At 49.0% G+C, this 22,515-nt stretch overlaps 1 protein-coding gene across 1 annotated transcript in view; it reads left to right on the top strand.

The window, feature by feature from the left end:
- The window catches only part of Il21r (interleukin 21 receptor), a 34,638-nt gene that overhangs the window by 8,110 nt on the left and 4,013 nt on the right, over positions 1–22,515 (top strand). The window contains exons 2-8 of the mRNA XM_050143131.1: positions 12,988–13,050; positions 16,496–16,598; positions 18,122–18,321; positions 19,201–19,358; positions 20,058–20,235; positions 20,927–21,035; positions 21,911–21,995. Of these exons, the coding sequence (XP_049999088.1) occupies positions 13,002–13,050; positions 16,496–16,598; positions 18,122–18,321; positions 19,201–19,358; positions 20,058–20,235; positions 20,927–21,035; positions 21,911–21,995 (882 nt within the window). The 5' untranslated portion in view covers positions 12,988–13,001. The remainder of the gene's footprint in view (positions 1–12,987; positions 13,051–16,495; positions 16,599–18,121; positions 18,322–19,200; positions 19,359–20,057; positions 20,236–20,926; positions 21,036–21,910; positions 21,996–22,515) is intronic.

Below are 22,515 nucleotides of genomic sequence, written 5' to 3'. Positions count from 1 at the left end.
TTGAGATTCTAGCCAGATAAAACTAGTGTTGAGTTGACAAAAACAACCACCAAAAATCCCAAACAAAAACAGCCCAGGATCTCAGGCATCAAATTCAAATTGTCTGGCTTGGCAGCAAACACCCTTTAAGCCATCCCACCGGCCTGAAATGACGTAATTTTAAAATTTCACATTTGATCTTTGTATATGAAAATAGACGTTTACCCAGGTGGTGGTGGTGGCATACACCTTTAATTCCAGCACTCAGAAGGCAGAGGCAAACAAATCTCTGTGAGTTTGGAGCCTGCTTGGTCTACAAAGTGAATTCCAGGACAGCCAGGAATACACAGAGAAACCCTGTTTGGAAAAAGAAAAAAAATGACAAAAAAAAAAGAAGAAGAAGAAGAAGAAGAAGAAGAAGAAGAAGAAGAAGAAGAAGAAGAAGAAGAAGAAGAAGAAGAAGAAGAAAGAAAGACAGACAGACCATGTACATTTCATCACCCAGTGACCACATTTCTCAGGCTGAAGGAAGAAATAGCCGACTGTAAACGTAGCTCACCACTTCACTGACCACTTGATCAAGTCAGACCTCTCCCATCCTCCCTCCTCCTCCTTCCTCCCTCCCCCTCCCATCTATCTTTTCTTTTTCTCCTTCAAATGGTAAATGGAGTCTCATTGTGGTTACAGGCTGACCTGAGAGCTGGGAATGTATGCCAGGAGGGTCTCTCTCTCCCTCATCTCTCTCTCTCTCCCTCATCTCTCTCTCTCTCCCTCCTCTCTCTCTCCCCCACATCTCTCTGTCTCTCCTTCTCTCTCCCTCCCTCTTCTCTCTCTCTCTCCTCTCTCTCCCTCCTTCTCTCTCTTTCTCTCTCTCTCCCTCCTTCTCCCTCTCTCTCCCTCCCTCCCTCTCTCTCTCTCTCTCTCTCTCTCTCTCTCTCTCTCTCTCTCTCTCTCTCCATGATATCTCATTCTGTAACCCTTTCAGACTGACCTAAAATACTGCTTCAGACTCCTCAAGGTTGGGTTACAGGTGTGAGTCTGCCTAGCTTGCCTTTGTTTTTCTGCCTTTGGCAATCTTATACAGCAAGGTGTGGCGCCGAGCAGTGTCCTAGACTTGGGTGTGTGTGCGTGTGTGTACACGTACAGGTGAGCACTTGTGGAGGCCAGAGGTCACTCTTGGTATCTTCTTCAGTGGCTCTCACCTTCCATTTTTAGACACTGAATGTGGAAGTCATGATTAGCTAAACTGGCTGGTCCGTGGGCTCCAGGGATCCTCCTGTCTCAGCACCCCCAGCGTGGTATTACTCATGTGCTCACCCAGCTTTCGCATGGGTGTGGGCATGCAAATCAAGTCCCCAGACTTGGACAGCAGGCACTTCACGGAATGAGCTGCCTACCTCCCCTTTACTGTCACCCTGTTAGTGTGGAGAGCACAATGCTGTTCTAGACTTGACAGCGCCAAGTGGCAGAGTGCTAGCCCTCCTCCCTCTTGTTTGAGAGAAAGTTCTAGAGCGTTCAAACAACAGTGCCCCATCTCTCCTTTCCAGTCTGCTCACTGTTTCTGAGATGGATTGGAGCCTGGCAGCATTTGTCTTTCTGTGACTGGTTTATTTCACTTCTTAGTTTCGCCCACATTGCAACACATGGCAGCAGTCCCTTCCCTTTTAAAGCCTGAGTCTATTCCATCGTGTATGCTTAGAGCATATTTTGTCTGTGGATGGACTAAGATTGCTTATGCATGTCATTTATCATAAATATTGGGGCAGTAAACAAGAATGTGAAAACACATGACTAAAATGCCACTTTAAATTATTTTGAATATTTTGCTACTTCTAGTCTTAATTAAATTTTTTCATCATTGTACAACCCTACCAAACATGCAGAAGAATTGTGATTCCTTCACACCTTCACCCATACTTTTATTTATTTATTTTATTTTGAGAGAGTGGTCACTGTGTCTGGTGTCAGACATGCCTTATTGGACTTTGATGTCCATTGTCCCATAGTAATATTGAGATGTTCTCCGTATGCTTGCTGGCCATTGGGAACTCCTCTGGAGAAATGGCCCTCATGCATTTTAACATGGGTCTGTTACTGAATTGCAGTGTTCTTTTGTATCTTCTGGGTCCTAAGGCCTTGCCTGACATCTGGTTTGGGGGAGCATTCCTCTCTAGCTGCTTTAAGTTTGTGTTTGCTCTGGTAGCTTGGTTCTATCCTGGGACGTTTGTAGTTTTAGGCTTCCAACCATCTTGTGTTCATTCCTACATGTGTTAAGACAGGTGATCAACTTCACTGACTCCTCCGGATGAGCCTCTTCCCCAGCCTTGCCTTTTATTTTCTTGTTTATTTGTCCCAGGCTGGCCTCAGACTTCCTATGTGTAGCCTAGGGTGACTTGCAACTCCTGAGGCTCTTGTCTCTACCTCCAGATGCTGGGATTACACGCATAGGCACTATTTCTTGAAGCCCTGTGCTTTCACCCTTTTGGTTCTGGTGCATGTGACTACGGTGTCCATGGAGTCCAGGAGGGAGCATAGGCTCCCATGTAACTAGAGTTACAGATGGTTGTGAGACATGTGGGTGCTGGGAACCAAACCCAGGTCCTGTGGAAAAATAGTCAGTACTCATAACCTCTGAGCCATCTCTTTAGTCCATTGATCACTGTAATTTTAAAATATATTTTGAAATCAAGAAAGCCTCTAACTTTGCTTTCCCATCTCTGGATTATTTTTGGATACTCAAGATCCTTCACAATTCCATATGAATTCTATGATGGATTTTCCAATTTCTAAAAGAAAAAGCACTATCAGTATTTTGGTAGAAATTATTTAACTTTATAGTTACTCTCAGCACTATTGACATCTTAACAATATTGTCTTTTATCCCATGAAGTGATATCCTTTTATTTATTTTCATCTTGTAAATGGAGGTTTCTCTTCCACCTGGTTCCACAATAATTCAGTCCCAAAGAAACACACAGAGGCACATATTAACTATAAACTGTTTGGCCTATTAGCTCAGGCTGACTATTAACTAGCTCTTACAACTTAAATTCACCCATAACTCTTGTTTATGTTTAGCCATGTGGCTTGGTACCTTTTCTCAGTGCAGCATTCTTATCTTGCTTCCTCTACACCTGGTTGGTGACTGCATCTCTGCCTTTCTTCTTCCCAGAACTTTCCTAGTCTGACTTCCCCACCTATACTTCCTGCTTAGCTACTGGCCAATCAGCATTTTATTAAACCAATATGAGTGACAAATCTTTACAGTGTACAAGAGCATTCTCCCCCACAGTGTCTTTCTTAATTTCTTTCAATAATGTGTTATTGGGCTGGAGAGGTGGCTCAGCAGTTAAGGGCACTGACTGTTCTTCCAGATGTCCTGAGTTCAATTCCCAGCAACCATATGGTGGCTCACAACCATCTGTAATGAAATCTGGTGCCCTCTTCTGGCCTGCAGGCAAAAATGCAGATGGAACACTGTATACATAATAAATATTAAAAAAATAATGTGTTACACTTTTCCAAGTAAAGTATTTTATTATTTTTGATGGTATTATAAATGGATTTGATTAATTTCTTTAATTTCATTATTTTAATTGTGTATAGGCCTGTGTCTGCATGCGGAGATAAACACGTGGGTGCAGGGGCCTGAGGAGGCCAGAGGCATTGGATCCCTGGAGCTTTAGGTACAGGTGGTTGTAAGCCACCTGATGTGGGTGCTGGGGATGTAGGATGCTTTGAGAAAGCATCAAATGCCCTTAGCCACTGAGCCATCTCTCCAGCCCCTTAATTTCCCTTTTGTTTATTGTTTGTGTATAGAAAAATGCAACTAATATTTATGTCTTGATTTTGTATTTTTTAACCTTGCTGGACTCCTATATTCAATGTAACTTTTTCATTGTGGGCTTATTAGTATTTTCTACATATAAGGTCATGTTATCTTCAAACAGAGATAATTTTCCTTTTTCTTTTTAAGTGCCCTTCATTTCTTTTTCCTTCTTAATTGCTGTGGCTAAGACTTCCAGTTGAACAGAAGTGGCAAGAGTGAGTCCTTCCCGTTTCTGATCTCAGAGTGAGTTGGGTTCTGTTTGTTTATTTTACTGTGGACTTTCGTATGTGCCTATACCATGTTGAAATGACTGCTGTTTGTTTGTGGCATGTTTCAGACTTTTCTAGGTACTCAGAATCCTGGCTGTCCTGGAACTCGCTCTTGTAGACCAGGCTGGCCTCAAACTCATAGAGATCTGCCTGCCTCTGCCTCCTGAAGTGCTTGGATTAAAGGTGTGCACCACCACCGCCTGGTAGGCACTAAGTGTTTTGATCTTCATGAGATTTTTGTTGTTGTTGCCTTGCTATGTTGGTTAGAACCATTATCATAATAGTCATGGGTCTTTTCCCTATCCTTAGGAGGAACATGTTTAATATTTGCTCTGGGCATGTTGGTACAGCTCTGTAATCTCAGCATTCAAGATGCTGAGGCAGGAGGATAAGGAGCTTGTGGCCATCTTCAAAACAGAGAAAGATTTTGACTTAACAAAACAATATATATTGATTGATTGACTAATTTGGCCATTAAGGACACTGCATACTGTCTCTGTATGTATCCTTATCAGAGTCAAGGTTTCTCTGTAGCTTTGGAGCCTGTCCTGGAACTCACTCTGTAGACCAGGCTGGCCTCTGCCTCTGAGTCCTAGGATTAAAGGCATGTACCACTACCTCCCGACTTTTGACAAGTTTTCAAAACGGTGAATGGATATCTCAATTCATTAAATATGTTTTCTGAACCTACTGAATAGTCAGATGAAATTTTACTTTCTTTCGTAAACGAAATAAAATAGATGGCCAAACCTACTTCCATATGGATATAATTGACGTGAAAAAGTATTAGCTACTTTTGTATCATTATATCTGAATGTTAGCGCTTTGTTTAGGATTTTTGCGTTTTACTTGTGAAATTTTACTTCCTTTTAACCTCACTTATTGATGTCATGGTTGGGTTACATTCCTGGGTCAAGTTGATTTAAGAAGTACGGATACGTTTTGGGGTAAAGTCTGTAAAAACAACTGTCTTGGTATTTTTGTCTTTTTGTTTTTTGGGTACGATCTACTTTTGTTCCCTTTTTTCTTCTTGTTATATGTTCTATTCTTAAACATGCTTCTTATTCTCAAAGAGACATAGTGGTGTGTGCCCACGGTCCCAGTTGCACAGGAGTTGATATAAAAGGATCATGTGAGCCCAGGAGTTCTGGGCTATCCCAGGCTACATACCAAGACCTCCCATCTCTCAAAATCCTACTCTCTGTTTTCTATTCACTTGCTTGTTATTACACTCCTTTGTATGAGCTTGGTGCTTATCTGAGAGCCCTAAAAGGAAATTTTTGCTAGATATAAGTTTTTCTAGATAAACATATGTATATATATTATATATATAATTGTATGTTTACATTTAAAAATTTCAGCCTTTAAGGTTTTTTGATTGTTTCTTGACTTCTGTTACTTCTGAGGAAGCCAGCTGTCCTCCCTGAAGGTAAATGATTTTCTCTCTGTAGTACTGTCAGTGTATCTTTGTCTTGAATTTAACTTTATTATTATGATAATTACTATTGTTTGTTTTTTGAGACAGGGTTTCTCTGTGTAGCCCTTGCTGTTCTGGAACTTGCTATGTAGACCATACTGGCCTTGAACTCAGAGATCTGCCTGCCTCTGCCTCCAGATTAAAGGCATACATACCACTGACCATTTTGTCTTTAATTTTAAATATAGTTTTATAGAGTTAGAGATGTAGCCCAATGGGTAGGGTGCTTGCTTAGTATACATGAATCACTGGGTTTAATCCCCAACCCGGTATAAACCAGTGTGATGGTACACACCTGTAATTCTAGCATTTGGGAGGTGGAAATAGGAAATCAAAAGTTTAAAGTCGTCCCCAGTTACATAGCTGCAGATCTTGAGGCCATATGAGATCTGGTCTATGTGAGACTCTGTTTGAAAAGAGAAAATGGAAAAGAAGGAAGGAAGGAGGCATTTCTGTGATGTCTTCTTTGGGATTTGTAGAACTTTTTGAATTGGTAACTAAATGTCTTTTGCAAGTGTAGAAAAATAACAGAGCCAGTAGCTCTGTTATTACTTCTGGCTTAGTCTCTTTCTTTCCTTTATTAACTGCTGGGTTCATTGCTTATCTAACTACTGCAAGGAAACATCTAACAAGAGCAATTTATTGGGGAAAGGTTTATTTTGGCTCACAACACGAAGGTATCAGTCCAGCATGGTGAGGAAGGTAACAAGGAACATGGTGGCCAGGAAACAGATAAAGAACAGAGAGGGAACACAGGAAGGGGCCAGAGCAAGACAGACCCCCCAAGACACAACCCCAGCTACTGACTTCCTCCACCCCACATCTTACTTTGCACCATATTGCAACAATACCTCATATCATAAACCCATCGCAGGGGGGTGATCCCGCAGGAGCTCAGAACCTCAGACCCCATCACCTCTGGAAATGCCTCAGAGCACCCCCAAAGGTCGACCTTCTCCGGTGCTTAGTAATCTGATCAGGTTGACCGTTAAGGTCATCGTTGGCTATATGGCAAGTTCTGTTTCAAAAACTAACCAAGCAAAGGTCCTCAGTAAAAGAGACAAATTAATGCATAGAATAGTAATTCTACTTACAAAAGGTGTGTGCTCTTTAAAAAAGAAGGTGGGATCAGTACCGTAAAGAGATTAATAAGAATTCACACTGCGGGGCTGGAGAGATGGCTCAGCGGTTAAGAGCATTGCGTGTTCTTCCAAAGGACCCAAGTTTGATTCCCAGCAACCGCATGGTGGCTCACAACCATCTGTAATGAGGTCTGCTGTCCTCTTCTAGCAGGAATATATGCAAAGAGAATATTGTATCCATAATAAATAAATAAGTATTAAAAAAAAAAGAATTCACACTGCGTGTGGCTAAGCTGTGTGAGTGTTGTCCGAGAATCGGTGCCCCTGGTTCTTGGACAGTGGGTGTGCGTGGGTGACCAGCCATCCTCACAACGCTGTAGGTGTGTCGTTTGCTGATTTCTGTGAGTCGAAACATTTCTTCCTCTGTCTGCTTTCGACTGAGCAACCTTCAGCTCACAAACCCCCTTCCGATGTTTCTCATCGCTTGTCAAGTCCATCCCTTCACTGCTTATGAATTCCAGGAGTTTTGGGATTTTGATTTTCAAATATAACAAGTAGAATTCTCATCCCCGCTCCTTCCCATTCCTTCTCCCCCCCCCCCCATTTCCTCCGCTCCTGTCATCAGGGCCGTCACACTTCAAGCCTGTGCTGTAAAACAGAGCTGCACCCTCTAACCAAGAACTCTTTTTTAATTGTTTTTCTGAGAAAGGGTCACACTGTGTAACCTTGGTTGGCCTCGAACTCATGGAGATCCACCTGCCTCTACCTCCCTGGTGCTGAGATTAAAGGCGCGCCCCACAGAGCCAGGCCCCAGGAATTCTTAACCAGGACGCCTGCTGTGATGTAAATGCAGTACCAGGCTCTGAATCACTGTGCTTTTCCAGCACCCTGGGCTCTGGTTGTTGGTCCTGAGCTCTGTGCACAGCTCCCCTTACTCGTTTAACGGAACTCGGCGGGGCAGCGAGAATGAAGATGTGGAGCCTGTGGATGAAGCCGATGCTTTCCGGATAGATTCTCATTTCTTTCTAAGAGGCACACAGCACACACAGCATTTCCGTGGGACAGCTGATTCTGAGCACTGAGCAGCCCCGGCTCCAATTCTTCTCTTGGCTTGGTGAAACTGCCAGAAACTTCTGTGGCCTCTCAGCCCACCCCCAGGTGCCTTGTGGCAGACTTCTGGCTGTTCATCTTCAGTGACTTGGGAAATCATTGATGAGGGAAATACAGGACCTGAGGGCTTGTTCCTTCTGTCATTTTCCATCTCACCTGGCTGCCCGACTTCTCCTCTGGCTTGCCAGTGGCTCTCAGTTGGGTCATCAGCCGATACGAGCCCCTTCATCACCCCACAGTGGAAGTCCTAGATGCATGTGGTATTTTACACAACTAAGATTTGCTTGTGCTAAAATTGCTTGCCCTTAAATTGCTGTGAGATGGTTTAGACATGGGAAAGGGTCGCCCAGTGTCGCTGTGCTTTTCCAAATCATGCAGATCCCAGAAACACCTTCCCAGCCTCTTCCTTCTGTACATTAGTCAAAACACAGTGTTTCAGGCTGGGCACAGTGGCATGCACATTTATTCCCAGCACCCAGGAGACTGACACAGGCCCAACTCTACATGTTTGCAGCCAGCCTGGTCTACATAGTTATAGTCTTACCAAGGCTATGTAGTGAGATCCTGTCTCAAGGAAGGAAAGGAAGGAAAGGGAAGGGAAAGGGAAGGAAAGGAAAGGAAAGGAAAGGAAAGGGAAGGGAAGGGAAGGGAAGGGAAGGGAAGGGAAGGGAAGGGAAGGGAAGGAAAGGAAAGGAAAGGAAAGGAAAGGGAAGGAAAGGGAAGGAAAGGAAAGGAAAGGAAAGGAAAGGAAAGGAAAGGAAAGGAAAGGAAAGGAAAGGAAAGGAAAGGAAAGGAAAGGAAAGGAAAGGAAAGGAAAGGAAAGGAAAGGGATGCTTGTCTTCTCTCCAGGCTCCTTTATGTCATGTAACAGACATCCATCCACTTAAACAGCTTGTGGAATTGTTCCCATGGGCCTCCAAGAATGACAGGGCTGACGTCATCCTTCACGTTCTTTCTTGCCTTCTTTTCGGTGCACAGTCTATCCTGTGGATCACCTGCTTTGCTGGGGGTGTGGGCCATGGAAGTGACTCATTCCCATGTTTGGCCTGCAAAGCCCCACTTGTTCTCCTCCATCCCTCTGCAAATGAGGACTCGGGTTGTTTCTAGTTTCTTGCTATTAAGCCTGGTGAGGCTTCTGACAGCTTCTTGTACACTGGTGAGCATGGGCATGGTGTGACCGGTTCCTAGGGAAGCCATTGTCTACGTTAATTAGGTCAAAAAAAAAAAACCCTAATTTCCGGATCAATAGTATCTTCATCTCACCCTCGCCATGATTAGCAGTCCCTGTATCAGATTCTGAGTGATGCCATTCGAGTTGTAGCTCCTGGCCGATCTGATAGTGTCCGTGGTAAGCCGTTGTGGTTTTATTTGCATTTCTCTGCGTGGTGAGAGGTTAAGCTCTTGTGTTCTCTGTGGCCCTTACATCAGTCTCATTTGCTACCCCAAACCTTCCCCACTTCCCTCTGAGTTCCTGAAATGTGGTCAGCTATTAGTCTGCATCATCCCAACCCCAGCGCTGGGGCCTGGCGGAGAAGCAGGCTGATAGATCCCCCATGCAATGATGCAGTCGGCTCTCACCATCAGCTTCAGCAAAGGCGCTTGACCTCTGCTGATAACGGACAATACAGAATTCGAGAGGCGAGGTAACCTGCCCAAGGACACATAACTAGGGCATGGCAGGTTTCAGGTCGTCTGCTTCCCACTGTGAGGGTCTGCAGAAGCTCCTGGAACACCTGCCGCCTTTCCTGTGAGCCTTATGTGCATCCCGGGAGAGGAGTGGGGGCAAAGAGGCCAGAGGGGTGAGAAGTCCCCTTTGGGGCTGAGAGTGTGAGGAGGGGTCACGGGGACACCTTGGTGTATAGCCACTGGCATGGCCTCAGATCACGGAGCAGGAGGGTGAAAGAAACCTCAAAGTAGAGGGGAGCATCTCCATTTGGTGCTAGCCCTTCTTCAATACTTCTGACACCCCTCCCCCACCTTTTAAAGAAAAGCAGAAGGGAATCGCCAACTCCTGGAGTATTCGGGAGGTGGCGTGACTGGGTTGTGCCTTCTTTCTGTCAGCTGTTATATAGCACAATGATGGGCTAGCTTCCCAGCAAGCTGGTTGTGGTTTGTTTAAGAAAATTTGATGTAAGCCCACGAGAAGGCACAGTGGGTAGCTGGATGAGCCGGGTTCAATATCTGGGACCCACACAATGGAGAGAAGCAGCTCTTGCAGGTTGTCCTCTGGCATCCACATGTGTGCTTTGACGTGTACACACACTCACACACAATGCAGTTAAAACAGAAACATGTACCATCTACCCTGAGCCTGCAACTGGCTATTGCAACTGTTTCACAAGCACCAAGTTATCCCAAGGGTCTGAGAGCCTGGAGCCCTTCCCATCCGCACTTACAGATGAGGGCCTGGGTTTGGAATAATTAAACCACCAGCCTGAGATGACACAGCCTGGGTTTGAACTGAGGCCTTGCCGGCTCCACGGGGCGCTTACCCAGCATGCTTGTTGCCCATAGCCTCTTGGCTTCACCCTGGTATCTGTCGGTGGTAACAATGTGCTATTTTCTTTTGACACAAGTTTATTGTAGTAAAGCAATGGTCGGCAAGGGAAAGACAGTAAACAGAGACAGCATCATGGAAATGTGAGGAGGAGTGAGTGACAGAGGTTCTAGAACATTCCACAAAGGTAGCATGCGAAGGATTGGAAGGACTGCGGCTCAGGAAGAGGGCTCAGCTTGCACAGAGGGGGTACTTGGGAGAGGGTGTCTGTGCTGATTGGTTTTTCTCAACTTGCCACAAGCTAGGGTCCATTTAGGAAGAGTGTAACTCAGTTTGGAGAATGTCTCCGTCAGGCTGGCCTGTAGGCAGCCTGTGGGGCATTTTATTGATTGATGATTGACATGGGAGGGCTCACCCCACTATGCTATCTCTGGGTAGGTCCTGGGCTCTATAAGGAAGCAGGCTGAGCAAGTCCCAGGGGAGCAAGCCAGCAAGCACCATCGCTACATGGTCTCTGCATCAGCTCCTGCCTCTGGGTTTCTGCCCTGACTTCCCTCAGACCGAGCGTGACCTGAGAGCTGCAACATGAAATACAGCCTTTATTCACTAGTTGCCCTTGGTCACTGTGTTTATCACAGCAACACAACAGAAGGCAGATGAGAACAGTAGGCTGTTCAGACAGCTGCCGGGGCGCAGCAGGAGTTGGTGTTCACACCTGACACCTGCCTCCCGGCTGGCCGCTCTCAACTGTGAGGTTCGGAATAGAGAATGTGCCCATTTCAGAGATGGCAGCTGCGGCCAGTGGCCAGAAAAGTCAGAGATCAGCTGGCTGCCAGTACTGGGCCCCTCCTCCACTCTGCTAGTCCAGGCCTCTTTGGAAAAAGCATCAGAAATCTAACTAACAGCGATGGCGGGTGTTTGGGCTCATGTAACTGGAAGGTTCAGATATGGACATCAGAGACAACCTGATCCATGTTCTTACTATAGCCCTGCTGTTGTGGCTTGAATCCGAAGTGTCTCCAACGGGCACCCTGGGGCAAGCAGGTGCTTGGCTTGGCCAGGCCTGGCTCGGTACCTGCTCTGAGGACCATGCAGAGGGGCTGCAGTTTGGCATGTCATGAGGAGGGTCACTCATCCAGGCGGGAAGAGCAGCTGCTATCCTGTCAGTGACTTATGCAGAGCTATGGTGCGAAGAGCGGGAGGAGAGGCTCTTGACAAAGGACAGAAGCTTTCTATTTTCCATGTGGCTGAGATGTGACACAGAGTTCTGCTGGACTGGGGCTGGGGTCATAATTTGACACTGTAGAGCCGGGCATGCTTGGAATCACCCTCCTGTGGTCAGAGGTCAGCTCTTCAGACTGTAACATCAGCATGGCCCCCCTCCTCCCTCATCTTCCTTTGTCAGCACTGGGACCAGAAACCAGGGACTCGCATATGTTCAGGAAAAGGCAGAGTTCCATTCCCGCCATGCTCTATTTAAAACTCACTACTGCCAGGACGGGCCCCACCCTCATGAGCTCAGCTAATCCTAATCCCATCCATTTTATTAAGTGTGATTTGGGCATTAGGTTCTAACATACAAAGTTGGGGGGGACACAGTCAACTATACCACAAGATTTGTGAGGGCAAGGACCACCCAAGATCAGCGTTACTCACAGCAGCAAGTCGACATTTCCCATAACGTTTTATTCTGATACTGATGTTAGAGCAATGACTATAATTACAATCGTTAGAAGGCAAAGACAGAAGCGGTGAGTTCACAGGATCAAAACTAGCCTCGGTTACATAGTCAAGACTCTGTCTCAAGAGGGAAGGGAAGGAAAGAAGGGGAAATACACCCTTGCGGGGGGGGGAGGGAACGTGAGTAGCAATGTTTAGACTAGGGTTGGAGTCAAATGTTTAAGGCCATTTATAGAAAATATTAAATATATAATTTTGAGAGTGAGGCATTTTGGAAGCCCCTTGGGTACACTGTTCTTAGGGTTCTGTTCTAGAAGCTTCTAGACTCTGTTCTAGCTCAGTCAGCTCGGCGGTCTGTCAGAGCCTACACTTGGCTTTCTTGCACAGTACCTGGTTGAATTGTTACAAAGCTCTGGACAGGGCCTCCATTGCTTCATTTCATGAGGCTCAGAGACAGCAAGAGGCTGGCCTGGATCACACAGCTGCCTATCTGAACCTTGGGCCTTTACTGTTTCTTTGATGATGGTCAAGTAGGCCAGTTGGTGCTGCTGGATTTAGGGGAACCCCAGATGAAGCATTATCTTATTGTGGGGTCAGGGATGGTGTCTGGGAAAAGCCATGGGTCTGACCTGATCTGTGCATGGGCCAGCTTCCCTCAAGGCCCTGGTCCCAGCTCCTTGAGCCCGGGAAGGTAGTCCCCCTGGGCTAGCTCTTCCACAGGCAAAGGGCAGGAGGAGACTGGTGTTGGCTACCTATGGTTTGCTGCCCACAGTATCATCACGTCCTTGGTTTAACAAGGGCCTTTGTCCATCTCAGCCAGTCAGGGGTTCCAGGCAGCTTTGGTCTTGCTCTCCTTGTGTGCCCCTGTAGGCGCTGGGCTTCCTTTTAGAATAAGAAGTACCCCTGTGGGCTAACCTTATCTTTAGTATTCAACATGGGGGGGGCTTTTTTGTGAGCCTTGGACTGGTTGATCCTTTGATGTGGCAGGGACAGACTGTCATGGGAAGGCTGCTCAGTGCCCAGCGGCAGCTGGTTCATCTCACACCCACACACTTCTCTTGCAGGTCTGGGACACAGCATGCCACAGGGCTTGGCTGCTCCCTTGCTCCTGCTGATCCTCCAGGGAGGTAAGTCTCAACCCCATGGCTGCAGTGGACGATGGGCCCATCTTCTCCCACAAAACCGAGCAGGGGCCACATGTTGCCGTAGGCTCCTGATCATGGCCGCTGGCCACTTATCCACAATCTACAGCCTCTGTCTACTTGACGCCAAAGCTAAATGCCCTGTTTTTCACTAACCAGAACCTAGGGAACCAAACGTCTCCAGTAAAGAGAAAGGCTCGCCATCCTCATGGGAAGGAAGTCCTGCCCTGGGTCTAACCTTCATTCATTCCTCTTTGTGCAAGACTCTCACTTGGGTCATGAACCTTCAGTAGGTGGGAGGGAAAGGGGGTGGGGACAGAGGACCAAACTTTGTAGCAGTCCCTGGGGGAGGCATCAGGGCTGCAAGAGTCCTGTTGAGGGCATTCTCTCCATCAAAAGCCAGAGGCTGTGCAGGCCACCCCGGTGAGGGGAACTTGACCTTCTGCAGACTCAGCAATATTTGCTCTGGTTTTTACCGAAATATCCAGTCCTTTAAATAGCTCCCCCAGGAAACAGGCCCAGCTTTTGATTTCCCTTTCTGGTGGCGACACCCTGCCTGCTCTGGAAATCCCTTTAGTGCCTGCACTGGGAGCAGGGCGTAAGAGTGCGGTTTGGGTAACAGAGCCCTGTCACACACTGAGGCTAGAATGTCACCTCCCACTCCTCCTGTGGAGCCTCGCTAGGTTGCCATTAGTGGACGAGACAGAGAGAATGCAGACCCTGTGGAGATCCTGGGGACGGCTGCCTGACACTAAGACATGGACAGGGCAATGGCTTCTGTGATGTGCTTGTCCTTCTAGCTTCGGAACCCCAGAAGGGACTGGGAGCAGTTGAGTGTATCCATTATCCCAGTCCTGGGGAGGTGGAGGCAGAGCTCAGGAGCACGCTGGCCCAGCAGCTTAGCCAAATTGGTGAGCTCCAGGCTGAGCGGGAGAGTCTACCTAAAAAACCTCTCTCTTCAACTCAAGTGTGCACGTGCATGTTCACAAACTCACAGACATAGTCACATGTGTGTCTTTCACAGTCCCAGGGCTGGGTGCTCAAAGCCACAGTGCAGTGGGCTCTATGGTCAGTGAGGTTCAGCGTCTACTTCCAGTGTGGTGTTGGACCTCGTGTTTTTACAATGGGAGCCAGGATGGGGCAGAAAGGAGTTTTTATGGTGGGGGCCCCTGCAGCCACTCCTAACACCACTAGACCTGGGGACTCTAATGACTCTGTTACCCTTGGAGGCCTCAGCTCCTCACATGTTCTGTGGCCTGAGCGTTTGAGGGGACACATACATCCTAATTTTAGCAGGGCACCAGGCACCTGCTGTGTCGTTTGTTCGCTCATTCATTCATCCATCCATCCATCCATCCATCCATCCATCCATCCATTCTTTTTTGAGTTTTTGAGACAAGGTTTCAGTATGTAGTCCTAATCCTCCTGCCTCAGCTTGCTGCTGTGTCAGGGGGCTGCTGTATGAGGTAGCTTATGTGTTACAGTCTTGACCTCACCGGAATATGGCTGTGGAGGCTGGGACTTATGCAGCCGACTTCGGGATACTAGAGAGGCAATTTTAATCCTGGAGCTGTGGTCACCTAGTGAGGGTGCAGCTACATCCTGTACCCTATGGTAACCTCTACGGGATGCCTGGGTGCCATCCAGTTGTGGGGAGTTGCCTGGCTTGTTCACTCACTCTGACCTTGGCAGCCACCTCTCAGCAGTCTGTGGGCTCTGCTCTGTCTGCCCCAGTGGCTTGTCCAGTCTCAGCTCAGTGGTAGTATTTGTCTCGTGAGTACAAAGTCCTGGCTTCAGGTGCTGGCACTATATACTGTTTCCTTCCTTCTTCCCTTCCCTTCCCTCCCTTTCCCCCTCCCCCTCCCCTCCCCTTCCCTACCCTCCCTTCCCGCCATTCCCTTCCCCCCTTCTATTCCTTTCCCTCCCTCCTTCCTTTCTCCCCTCCCCTTCCCTCCCCCCTTTCCTCCCCTTATCTTCCTTTCCCTCCCTCCTTCCCTTCTCCCCTCCCCTCCCCTCCTTTCCCTTCCCTTCCCCTCCCTCCCCTCCCTTCCCTCCCTCCTCCCCCTTCTCCCCTCCTATATGTATGCGCTGTGTATATTACCAAAGAGGCCAACTTGCAGGAGTTGGTTCTCTCCTTTCCCCATGTGAGTTCCAGGGATGGAAATCAATTTGTTAGACTTGGCAGTGAGCACTTTTATCCACTGAGCCCTCTCACTGGCCCTGTCTCCACAATTTCTGGTGGAAGCTACCTAAGAACTGTGTCTGCCAGGCGTTATGGCTGGGGGGATGCTTTTCCCAGGAAACAGAGCTCAGCAGCCCAGGAAAGCTATCTACCCTTGGAGCCTTGGTGCTGTCCTCCATAGTCCAGGTCTAGCCTAGGACTCTAGGTTAGAACCCAGAAGTTGCCCACTGTTTCAGGGTCTTCATTGGTCAGGACGCAGAAGGAAGAAACCACTGAAGATGAAGGCCTTTTAAGAAGCGCATTTCCAGTGTGTGGGGAGAAGATACGGGTGCTGGCATGCAGTTTTACAAAGCAAAATTCAAAATGGCTCTGCTCATTTGGCCAAACATTGAACAAAACTTGGACAATGACTGCATCTTATTTTATTGTTTTCTTACGCATGTATACTGGATGCTAAGCCTAGTCCCTCCACCTTGCCCCTCTTACTTTCCCTTTTCCTGAACCCCCTTCAATTATTCTCTTTGTTCCCCTAGATGCCCTCCATAGCTGCAAACCTGATAGAGGGAGTGATATCTAGAGTTCTATATTATTTTGATTTAGTAATTAGTTAGATATTTTTTTCTTCCCTTTTGAGACAGGGTCTGGCTCTGGAGCCCAGGCTGACCTTCAACTAGCAATCCACCTGCCTCCCTTCCCCAAATGCTCAGAAGCCAGATGTGCCCCATGTCTGCCGCACCTGTCATTTGGAAAGTGAAACAAAAGGCTGGAGTGTTGGGGGAGGGGAGGGGAGGGTAGAGGTGACTCTTCCAGCCAGCCCCTGCTGTGGCATTTACTTTGGCCACATCTTGGTAGCCATGGGGTCATTGTCAGTGACAGCTAAACTGTCAACTGCAGAAGTCTCTCCCACTCTTTCACTGCCCTCACTAAACCCCTCCCCTCGTCGAGGCTGTGGGCTCAGACCATGACCCGTGCTCACTCCCTGGCCTCAGGGATCTGTCCATCTGCCTATGGGGAGTTCAGAGTGTCTGACCCTATGATGGTCAGTTGCCCAGCTTCACATTAGAAGAACCTCATCACCATGACCAGTCTTGAAATGTTGGAGCTCACACAAGGAATTCCGGTGATGAGGGTCCCTGGGTTCCAGGCTTTCAACCCAGCCTGTGACTCTACCCAAACTTGTCCTCAGACAGCTTGCCAAGGCCTTTCCAGTGTCTCTCACCTAAAAGGGCCTCTCTGCTATCCCTCCAGCTCGGGGCTGCCTGGACCTCACCTGCTACACTAACTACCTCTGGACTGTCACCTGTGTCCTGAAGACACAGACCCTCCACCCCTACACACTTACTCTCACCTGGTGAGTAGCCACGCCTCCCGAGCTGAGGAACTGCTTGGAGAGGGTGGTAGGATGGGAGGAAGCTGGGTGCTGAGCTGACCTGTGGCCTGCTCAGGAAGTTTAACTACAAACAAAGGCCTGCCCCGCCCACCAGCAATGTCACCCATCAAGGCTGCAAGAGCGGAGAGCCAGGTCCCCACCTTACAGATGACTGAGCTCACAGGACTTGCTGGGAACACGCAGATAGGAAAAAGACTGACCACACCCAGGGTTACCCCAAGGGTCAAACTCTCTTGCCCTCATAGACCTGCCTAGGTTAGCAGCCCTGGTTAGCAGTCTCCAGTGATCTTCTAAGCACCAAGTGTCCTCGCCATAAATGATATTGAAATTGTTGCTACCACATTCCAGAGGAGGGATGCTGAAGTTCAAAGTGGTTTAGCCGCTGGCTGGAAGTCTCATAGCCAGTGTGCTCATGATCCCATGTGCTGCTTAGGATAGAGACCGCTTGTCCTTCATGCCTTCATTCCCTTTAAGTATATTATGTTCCTGCCAGACATGTTGTAAGGGCTGAGGAGATAAACAAGACTCAAGACTGCAGGGTGTGGAGCCAGGGGTGGTCAACTGGGGTGGTCAGCCGGGTTGGCCAGAGCACCCATGGTAGCAGACACAGCACGTGCGAAGGCCGTGGGGGAGCATGAACCGCGAGTGTAGTTGAGCAGCTGCCTGTGACCTGAGCAGAGTGAGGGAAAACAGTAAACAAAGAAGCCGGTGGGTGTGTGAGGGCCGTCTGTGTTGCTCTGCTGCATGGGGAAGGGCAGCAGGTGTTAGGGAGCCTTGAAGGCACTTCTGGCTGCTGCCTGAGCAGGACGGAGCTCAGAGATGCTGGGTGAGGGAGCGATATCTTCAGACAGCCTTACGGTGGTCCAGGCTGGAGGCTTGCTTGGACAATGTTGTTCAGCAAGGTTTGTAGTACAGAAAATTCAGCAAAGAACTAAGTAAGTCTTCAGATCCACATTGGTCCTGGGGGGTGGCCATGTTCAGTCGCTGAACACGTTCAGAAGGAAGAAAATAAACTTCTGTGAGGGTGTGGGGTACTACAGCCCTGCACTTCAAGCCTAGTCCCTCTTAGACCCTCCTTGGAGCCCAGAGCCTCTCNATATATACTCTAAACCCCATCCTTGCTGCCCAGCAGGAGCTAAAGAACTAAAGCTTTTACCACTACCCCTCCTGACCAGAGCATAGGACAGCAGTCTGTAGGTCACTCACTGTGAGCAACAGAGACAGGTTTAGGCCCAAATTCCCAAAGCCGAGAGCTGCTGCCCTGGTCAAGGTACTGAGTGGCTGGTCCTCTGAGGCATGCAAGCTTCATCTGAACTCGGAGTGTGCTGGGTGCTGCAGAGAGGTCACTGTCCCTGGGAGAGGGCTGGATCATGACCCTCAGCCCTACCTCCAGCCCCTCTCACCCTCATGCTTCAAGTTCCTGCCCTGCCCCGGGCACTGAGTTTCACTATCCCCATTCATAACTGGCCACTCTGTCCCTGAAGGCAAGATGAATACGAGGAACTACAGGACAAAGAAACCTCTTGCAGCCTGCATAGGTCGGACCACAACGCCACACACGTGCTGTACACGTGTCACATGCCCTTGTCTGGATTCATGGCTGATGACGTTTTCATTGTCAACAAGATGAACCACTCTGACAACAGCTCCCAGGAGTGTGGCAGCTTTATCCTGGCTGAGAACAGTGAGTACCCACAAACCCAAGCTGAGGAGGACTCAGGGCCCTTCTCTGACCTCAAAGCAAGCTCTTCTCACGCCAGCAAAATCTACTGTCCTTAGAGTGTTTTTTCTAGATGCCCTGCTTTTAGCTAAGGGGTCATGGTTTGATATAGGATGTGGTCTAAATGTCTAAGAGGAGCATCACAGGCTTGGAACAGGGGTAGGACCCAGCTCAGCCCTCCCTGTCTGTCTGACTCTGATTTACCTTGGAAAGACCCCTTTTTATGTGACCTAGGATTTTGCTCCTAGTAGTGAGCACCAGTCAGCTAACATGGAATCCTCCCAGCTGAATGGGGGGGGGGGCTAAGGTTAGGAGGGCCCCAGGGTATAGCTGCAGCTGTCCCCAGAGCCTAGGCTGGACAAAGGAGGGGTCTGGAGCAGCAGCTTTGGTGCATGGCAGAGTGTGTATCTGTTTATGCATCTGTATGTGATAGGGGGCCCCTTCTTTAGGAGAGAAACTGAAAATGACAGAATCCAGAGAGCACCTTGCTTAGGCATTTTCCACATTAGGCATTAATATAAAAACTTCCTCCAGCCAGCTGGATTTCCAGCATTTGCTTTTTCTTTTCCTTAGCTGGACTGTGCTGGGCCTGAGTCCTGGCTCCAGCCTTTAAGCCTGGGAATACTCTCTCGTTTCCCACAGTTCCCAGTCCTGCTTCACTGTATTGATGCTTCACCTAGATCTAGTCCAAGGGAATAGGGGCTGTGACCAGGGACTGCTTTGTTCAAAGCTGCGCAGGGCCTTTGGGGAATGCGGGCGGTGTGGGGGGGGGGGGGGGAGGGGGAAAGACTCTGCTTCCTGCAGGTTCTTATCCTGTTTCATCTTTCTGGGTCTTCCTCCAAGTCAAGCCAGCTCGCCCTTTCAATGTGACCGTGACCTTCTCTGGACGTTATGATATCTCCTGGCGTTCAGATTATTATGAAGACCCTGCCTTCTACGTGCTGAGGGGCAAGCTACAATATGAGCTGCAATATCGGAACCTCAGAGACCCCTATGCTGTGGTGAGGAGGCAGGGCACGGGGTGGAGCAGCAGGGGTAGGCAGGCAGGTCCCAGCAGAGCGGGGGCAAGGAATGGGACTTGGCATTTCCTCCCAGCCTGTAACCCTCTCCTACCTCCTCCCTGGGCCAGGGTACCCCTCTATGTCTCCATCTTGACTTCTCCCCTACAGCCTACCTCAGTTACAATGGGGCAAGTTTGGAGCATTGCCCTTGCTTTGAATGGGAATGCTCCTTAGAGAGGGCGCACCTGGAAGGTTCCAGAATGGCCCACTGTTTAGACAGAGCCTGGGGCTTCTAGAATTATACATCTATTAGAATGGTCCTGGTTGAAGATTTCCATAAAGGGGATCATCTAGAATGTTCCCTGGGCGGCTTCTTCTAGCCGTCCATTGATAAGATGGTTTACTTAGGGACTTCCAGAGGTACCCTGCTGAGGATGTCCTATGTCATCTAGGACATGGAGCCCAGGGGCTGTCTGTGGAGCTTCTGGTTAATAACGTGCAGGGGTGCCCATGGTTACTCCCAGGACATTGTCAGTTGGGGGTGGGCCCACTGCTACAGAGAGAGCTGTTTTTCCAGGTAGCTCTAGTCAGGGATGCATGCTCCCTGCGGGGCCTGCCTGCTTACTCCTGTGGAAGGACTTTGCACCCCCTTGATGACTTGGGAGACTACAGAGCTTTGCATTCCTTCCATCTTGGCAGAGGCCGGTGACCAAGCTGATCTCAGTGGACTCAAACAACGTCTCCCTTCTCGCTGAAGATTTCCACAAAGACTCCACCTACCAACTGCAGGTGCGGGCAGCACCCCAGCCAGGCACTTTATTCAGGGGGACCTGGAGTGAGTGGAGTGATCCTGTCATCTTTCAGACCCAGGCTGGGGGTAAGTGTGACGTGGGTGGGAACCCCTACATCTGGTACTGACTCTTGTCCTGCTGCAGCTTTCTCAAGGCCTGAGGTCCCCCCCCCCCGCGCATGGCTGGGAGGTGTGTGCTCTGTTATCCATCCCCCAATGCAGCCACACATTTTTGCGAGGGGAGCTGCTGAGTCTGATGGTGCATTTGACTCCTAATTCTGAAATGGGAGTCATTGCCCCATTTTACAGAAGAGAAAGCTAAGGCTTAAAGAGATGACATCACTTTCCTGGGATGAGAATAAAATTCCTGATAGAATCAACTTAATAGAGTAGAAGGGTTATTTTAGCTTCTGGTTTGGCTCATGGTTGTAAGGCCCTGTTGCACTGCGGGTAGTGTATGCCACTGTTTACTTCATGGTAACCAGGAAGCAAAGACAGAGGAAGGGATGGGGTCCCAACATTCCTTTAGTGTGTCTGTAATGACCTAACCATCTCCCACTAGGCTCAGGGTCCTAAGATCCTACCACCTTCCAGTAGCATCCAGGTTGGGACCATACCTCTGACACAGGCGGCTTTGGGGGAGGGGTCATTTGACAGAGGGAGGGATCAAAGCCCAGCTTCCTCCCAGCCTTCCACCCAACCCAACCATGCTCCATACACCCACCCACATTCTTCTGGGAGCCTTTTCTGTTGGATCCATGGTTTGCTCTCTATGCAGAGCCCAAGGCAGACTTGGACCCTCACCTGCTGCTGCTGCTGCTGCTCCTTCTGTTCTTCTTGGTGCCCTGCCTGATTTTCTTGGGTCTGAAGATCGACCTGCCTTGGAGGTGAGGCCAGGGGCTCAGGGAGACAGAAAAGGGGTCAGCTTGGGTCACAGCCCCTCCAACCAAGACCTGTGACACCAATGAACAGTGTGTATGTTCCATGTGCTAGACACGGCAGAGCTCCTGCCCCTGCTCTGTGACAGCTGTGTGAGCGTGGCACACTGCACACACCCCCACTCTTCAGACAGGGAAAACGGAAGCACAGGGTAGCCAAGCTACTTGCCCAAAGTCACAGAACTATGATGTGGCAAGGGTAGGGTAGAAACTTCATGTTCTTTGAGGGGACCTTGACTCAGACCTTGTCCAGAGAGTGAACATGGAGGCCCAAGGGGTGATCACTCACCCTCCCCATCTCTTCGTTTCAGCTTAAAGGTGGCCTGGGATTTGCTTTCTATACAGGGCTTCCGTTCTGCATGCCATGGAGAGAAAGGAGGCTGCTGATTCAAAACAGAATGTACCACCTTGGTGCCAGCAGTGTGACAGGCTGCTGTGTGCAGAATCCTCTGATAAGTGACAGAGCGGGGCTCTGCACACACTCGTTTTGTTCCCCTTCAGTAAGATACTCAAAGATAGAGACAGAGAATCTGGAAGGGAGAGACCAGGGTGCTCGTCACAGTTGGTGGCAGCCTGGGGTTCTCCCCACCCCCACCATGGTAGATGAGGAAGTCAAGGCCCCAGAGGGCAGTGTGTGCCCAGCCCACAATAGATGTAGATGCCAGGGGCAGGAACTTGAGCATCTGCAGGAAGCTTGGGGGTGAGGGTAACTGCTGCTTCCGTTTTATTGATGGGTGGGCAGGAAGGCGCCTGGCAGTAGAAGCTGTTGCTTCTGCAGGAGAGAGGCCAGACCACAAGGGCTTTACACACCCCTTTCTTTACAGACTATGGAAGAAGGTTTGGGTACCAGTGCCCAGCCCTGAGAGTTTCTTCCAGCCCCTGTACAAGGAACACAGTGGGAACTTCAAGGTGAGACACCTTGGATGCACCCTTTGGATGTTAAGCTCTAATAACTCTCACTCTAACCCCAAGACTGCTCTGTGAGTCCAGAGTATTCAAAACCTGACCTGGAACCAGGCCTCAGTTTCCCTATTCTGTGAGGTGCAGAATTGGTCTTAGACTTAGGCATCGTGATGCATTTCCAGCTTAGAGTTACCGTGAAAGTGGGCAAACTGGGTGGCCCTTGGGTGCATGAGCTAGGTGCCTGCGGTTTCCTGTGGTGACTTTGATCTGTGTTGGGGAGCGAATCTTACCTGGGAAGGACCTGCCCTATCCCACAGCACATCCCTCTCCCTGCCAAGGACAGCTGCCACTACTGTTATTTCGGACTATCTGCCCTGCATTGCTGTGCAAAGCCAGCAGGGAGGGAGGCCCCGGAGAGAGGATGTGATGTCAGGGAACAGCACTTGCCGCAGCCCATGGAGGTCAGAGCAGCAGGGCACCCAAGGAACAGCTGCTGCACACCTGGTCTGTGGCTCTGCCTGTACTG

This window comes from Alexandromys fortis, unplaced genomic scaffold (genome assembly GCF_014885135.2).
Source record: "Alexandromys fortis isolate MF-2015 unplaced genomic scaffold, M_Fortis_MF-2015_v1.1 scaffold_45, whole genome shotgun sequence".
Classification (NCBI taxonomy): Eukaryota; Metazoa; Chordata; class Mammalia; order Rodentia; family Cricetidae; genus Alexandromys; species Alexandromys fortis.
The sequence above is the reverse complement of the archived record's forward strand: the minus strand, read 5'-3'. Positions and strand labels throughout refer to the sequence as shown.